Source organism: Otolemur garnettii, unplaced genomic scaffold (genome assembly GCF_000181295.1).
Source record: "Otolemur garnettii isolate 467f Iridium unplaced genomic scaffold, OtoGar3 scaffold00133, whole genome shotgun sequence".
Lineage (NCBI taxonomy): Eukaryota > Metazoa > Chordata > Mammalia > Primates > Galagidae > Otolemur > Otolemur garnettii.
This window is the reverse complement of record NW_003852528.1, coordinates 2,934,226-2,938,965: the sequence shown is the minus strand read 5'-3', so window position 1 is coordinate 2,938,965 and position 4,740 is coordinate 2,934,226. Positions and strand designations below refer to the sequence as shown.

General features: G+C 50.8%; 1 protein-coding gene across 2 annotated transcripts in view; it reads right to left on the bottom strand.

The window, feature by feature from the left end:
- Positions 1-1,286: 1,286 nt before the first annotated feature.
- The window catches only part of ASB1 (ankyrin repeat and SOCS box containing 1), a 17,831-nt gene continuing 14,377 nt past the window's right edge, over positions 1,287-4,740 (bottom strand). The window contains exons 4-5 of one of the 2 annotated variants that reach the window (XM_012810397.2): positions 3,555-3,940; positions 1,287-1,656 (exon numbers count right to left, since the gene is read on the bottom strand). In XM_012810397.2, coding sequence (XP_012665851.2) covers positions 1,529-1,656; positions 3,555-3,940 — 514 coding nt within the window. In that variant the 3' untranslated portion in view covers positions 1,287-1,528. The remainder of the gene's footprint in view (positions 1,657-3,554; positions 3,941-4,740) is intronic. The other variant, XM_023518265.1, reaches the window with a different exon arrangement.

Sequence of the window (4,740 nt, the reverse complement as noted above, 5' to 3'; positions counted from 1 at the left end):
ACCTGCCAACGGCCCTCACAGCTGCTGACACCCCTCACAGCTGCCGACCCCCTCACACCTGCCAACGGCCCTCACACCTGCCTATGGCCCTCATAGCTGCCAACCCCCTCACACCTCCCGACAGCCCTCACAGCTGCCAACCCCCTCACAGCTGCCGACACCCCTCACAGCTGCCAGTGGCCCTCACAGCTGCCAATACCCCTCACACCTGCTGACGGCCCTCACAGCTGCCGACAGCCCTCACAGCTGCCAATGGCCCTCACAGCTGCCAATACCCCTCACACCTACTGACACCCCTCACACCTGCCGACACTCCTCACACCTGCTGACACCCCTCACAGCTGCCAACCCCTTCACACCTGCCAATGGCCCTCACACTGGGCACTGCCAAGGGTGAGAGAAGAAGCCCAGCCACACAAGCCATCACCGTGACGATAACCCAGGACATCTCGCTCCCCTGCCACCACCCCCAGCAGAGCAGGGAAAGACCTGGACTTCACTGCTCTCCTTTCCTAGGTTCCAAGAGCCGGTAGATACCAAGACAAGTGACAAGGACGCAACCACCAGAGGTTCTGTCCACTGAACACCAAGGAACCCAACTGAACTTTTCGCTCTCGTATGCGCAGGGATTAGGATACAGGGTCTCAGCTTTTCTTCTCCTGTTAGAACTGGCAGTGAGTGCTGTTGGAACAGTCCTTGGTCCCAGGGAAGGCAGTCGTTTAGTGGCTAGTTCCATGTGGGTCCCCTAAAATCACTCCCTGTCTGGAAGCTCCCTATGGTGCAATGGCAGAAAGCTTCTGACAGCTGTGGGCATGATGAGAGGCACATGGGCCTGAGGACAGGCACAGCACCTGGAGCTCTGCGCCGTGACCCCACAGACTGTGAGCAAATGCACAGCTGAATCTGACACATAGCAGCCAGGAGGCCATCCTGGAATGAAGACAATTAATGTGGCAGCTCCACTACAGAACCAGAACATTGGGGAGCAAGAAAAGGGCGTGTGATCAGTGTGACCAGTGCACATGCTGCTTCCCCCAGGAGCAGGGAAAATAAACCAGCAAATTGGCGAACTGCACTTCCGTTCTCTACTCTGCTTACCGAAACTCCCTGTTCATCTAGATATTAGAAAGCCTAATTGAACTCATCAATTACATTGAGAAGTAGAAAAATAAATAGAACAGTTCTGGAAAGTGCTAGGCGTCTTCCCTCTCCAGCTGCCCACACTGCACACGTCACGGTCTATTCCACCATTATGCAACTGTGAAAACCCAGAACAGAGATATTTAGGAAGAACAAAGTTAAGTTTTGTAAGAGCCTCTTGGCTGACAACGACCCAGGACTGTCCGATGGCCCAGCACCTGAGGTGGAATTACAATCCAATCAGGACAAGTCCAGTTCTTTTCTACCAACAGCCAGTCGGGATTCAGCCAGCAGCATGGGACATAGGTCACAGGTTCGAGAGTCGGTGTCCATTTTTTTCCCTGCAGATCAGCTTCTCCCTCACTGTAACCAACGCTGCACTTGTTTTCTATTCATAAAGTAGAAACTTTTTTATGGGTTCTGGCAGAGGCAGTGAGGGAATCAGATGAAGTCGGTATTTGCCAAGAGCTCTTCTCACAGCCACGCGGCACAAACTCAGCAAGGTCCTGGGAACACCTGCACAGCCGTGGAAAGAAAGGGAGAGACAGAGGAAGGAAGATCAGCTCCTACCCTGACTCTACAGACTAAGGCTGGCGTGACCGAGAGCCAGGTGGCCCTGCTGCTCACTGCGAGCCTCCTCACCCTGCAGTGCGGCAGCCCCCAGAGCAGGGTCATGTTCTTGGTCCCTCCACCTGAGGACGGAGCTGATTAACCTGGGGCATCACTCACTGGAAAAGCCTCTCCTCCCGCAACTTAGTTAACGCCCTAGCTAGTGGTTCTCAACCTTCCTAATGCCGCAATGTATTTTCATTGTTACAAAGGGGTTGTGACTTACAGGTTGAGAACTGCTGCCCCAGACAAAGAAGTAAGACTTGGTCACTAAAGGCCCTGGGAGACGAAGAACTGACCTCACCTGCTGTCGGTCTCTTGTCTTGGTGCCCCCCTAAAGCGCCACAGGAGCCTGGGGGATGCGGCAGGGCAGTACTCATGGGGACAGGAGGACGATTTTGCTCTGGGTCAAAAAACCCTACCCAAGTCTCTGCCTCAGTCACTAAAGAGGGAGATGAGGGAGAAGTCATGGGTACCACTGCTGTTTTCTACCAGCATGGTTCCCAACTGACCACTAACCACTACTTTTAAGAAGGCTCAACAAGAGCATGGAGGTTTGGTTTGGTTTTTTACTTTGTATTTTTTATTTACTTCTTTTCTTTGAGGCAGAGTCTCACTCTGGTACCCAGGCTGGAGTGCTATGGTGTGATTGCAACTCACAGCAACCTCTAATTCCTGGGCTAAAGTGAGCCTCCTGCCTCAGCCTCCCGAGTTGCTGGGATGACAGGCACACACCACCACAACCAGCTAAATTATCATGAGCTCCAGCGATCCTCCCACCTTGGCCTCCCAGAGTGCTAGGATTACAGATGGGAGCCAGCACACCTGGCCAACAGGAGCACGTTTTAATAAACTGTTTAGGGAACTTCAGTAACCAAACCATAATGAACTTAAGTTCTGTGGATCCCCTTAAGACCCAGAAGGGAAGGTGGGGATGATACGTAGACAGGAGTTCACAGAGGACACACAGGGTCAATTTCTGAATCCCAGAGAGGGCCTCTGACGAAACCATGGATCAATTCCAAGCTCTCGTGCTACTGATTTATTAATCCTTAACAAAACCTTTCCTAATAAATAAGCAAAAAACAGACTTCATTATGACCAAAATTAGACAGAGTACCATCCAAAATAATAGTACTTGGGTCAAACTGAAGAAAGGGAAGTGAGGAACCTTACAAAATGGGCTGGCAATTTGGGTCAGGCCTCATTTAAAACCACATATAAAAGAAGCCACTGTCTCAGCTCAGCACCCATGGCATAGTAGTCACAGCTGGTTACAGCACCGAGGCTGGCAGGTTCCAGCCCAGCCTGGAGCAGATAAACAACAATGACAACTGCAAGAAGAAAACAACCGGGCGTTGTGGCAGGCGCCTGTAGTCCCAGCTACTTGGGAGGCTAAGGCAAGAGAATCACTAAGCCCAAGAGTTGGACGTTGCTGTGAGCTGTGACACCACGGCACTCTACCAAGGTCAACAAAGTGAGACTCTGCCTCAAAAAAAAAAAAAGAAGTCAATGTCTCTAAGAATTTGGGTCACAAAGCAGAGCAAAAAGATAATGAGAACATAATTCTAGGAACTTTGAGAACATACACGTACCTATATAGATTTCCTGATATCAATGCTTGGTGTACAGAAATTTTAAAAGAAAAGATCAATCTCAATGACCATGCTAGAAAACTGCTAGTCCTAACTGAAGATTTTGGCCAAATCCTCAAGAGTCTGTTGGGGGTTTTTTAATTACTACACCTTCATCATTCAATGGACCCAAACAGACTACAAGTCAAGAGTTGAACGCAGGCCACTTACTTTTGGCCTCTTTAAAGACCTGCAAGGCCTCAGGGTCCACCTTCCTTCTGCCTCTCGCCTCTGGGCCCAGTGATTCCCACTTTACCAGGTTCAGGTTGGCTCCAAACTCCACCAGCAGGCTCACAAAGGCCGCCTCACAGCCATGACGCAGGACAGCATCCATGACACACCCAGGGGAGCCCCTGTAGAACCCCTGCGTGTTGACAGGACCGTTGCAGTTGAAGTCAGGGTTTGCCCCAGCCAGGAGCAGCAGCCGGAAGCACTGGAGGTTGTGGTAGGCCGCGCTGATGTACAAGGGACAGACCACCAGGGAGGTGAGCCGCCGGGAGAATGGGGGCTGGATGTCAGGAGTCAGGTGGTGGTTGACATCAACGTCAGCACCATACCTGCAGAAGAGAGGGCAGTGAGACCTGCACAGGGCTGACCACAGCACACCATCACCACGCAGTCCCAAGGAGGCCTCATTCAGTGAGGCTGGGAGCTGTGCAGACCCACAGATCACAACTGGTTTCAGTCTGTCCAACAAGGCAAGGAAGCAGGACAGAACCTAGAATCCACTCATAGGAAAAACTCCCAGGGGGAGCCTTTCAAACCTTGAAAGGCCCAATAATCCTAAGGCCATTTAAACTATTTCAGAGCAAAGGAAGAAAAAAAGGAAAACTTCCAAATTTATCTGATGATATTAGCACAATAATAATCCCAAAACCTAACAAAGACTGCACTATGAAGAAAAAGTACCAGGGGTAGGTACCAGGGCCGGCCCCATACACTGAGGGTGGCGGGTTCAAACCCGGCCCTGGCCAAACTGCAACAAAAAAAGTAGCTGGGCATTGTGGCAGGCACCTGTAGTCCCAGCTACTCGGGAGGCTGAGGCAACAGAATTGCCCAAGAGCTGGAGGTTGCTGTGAGCTGTGACGCCACAGCACTCTACCAAGGGCAACAAAGTAAAACTCTGTCTTTAAAAAAAATTAAAGAAAAATTACCAACTAATTTCACTCATGAGTATCAATTTTAAAATCATCAATAAAGGTTCAATGCCTATGGCTCAAGCAGCTAAGGAGCCAGCCACATACACCTGAGCTGGTGGGTTAAAATCCAGCACAGGCCGCCAAACAACAATGACAGCTGCAACCAAAAAATAGCCGGGTGTTGTGGCAGGTGCCTGTAGTCCCAGCTACTTGGGAGG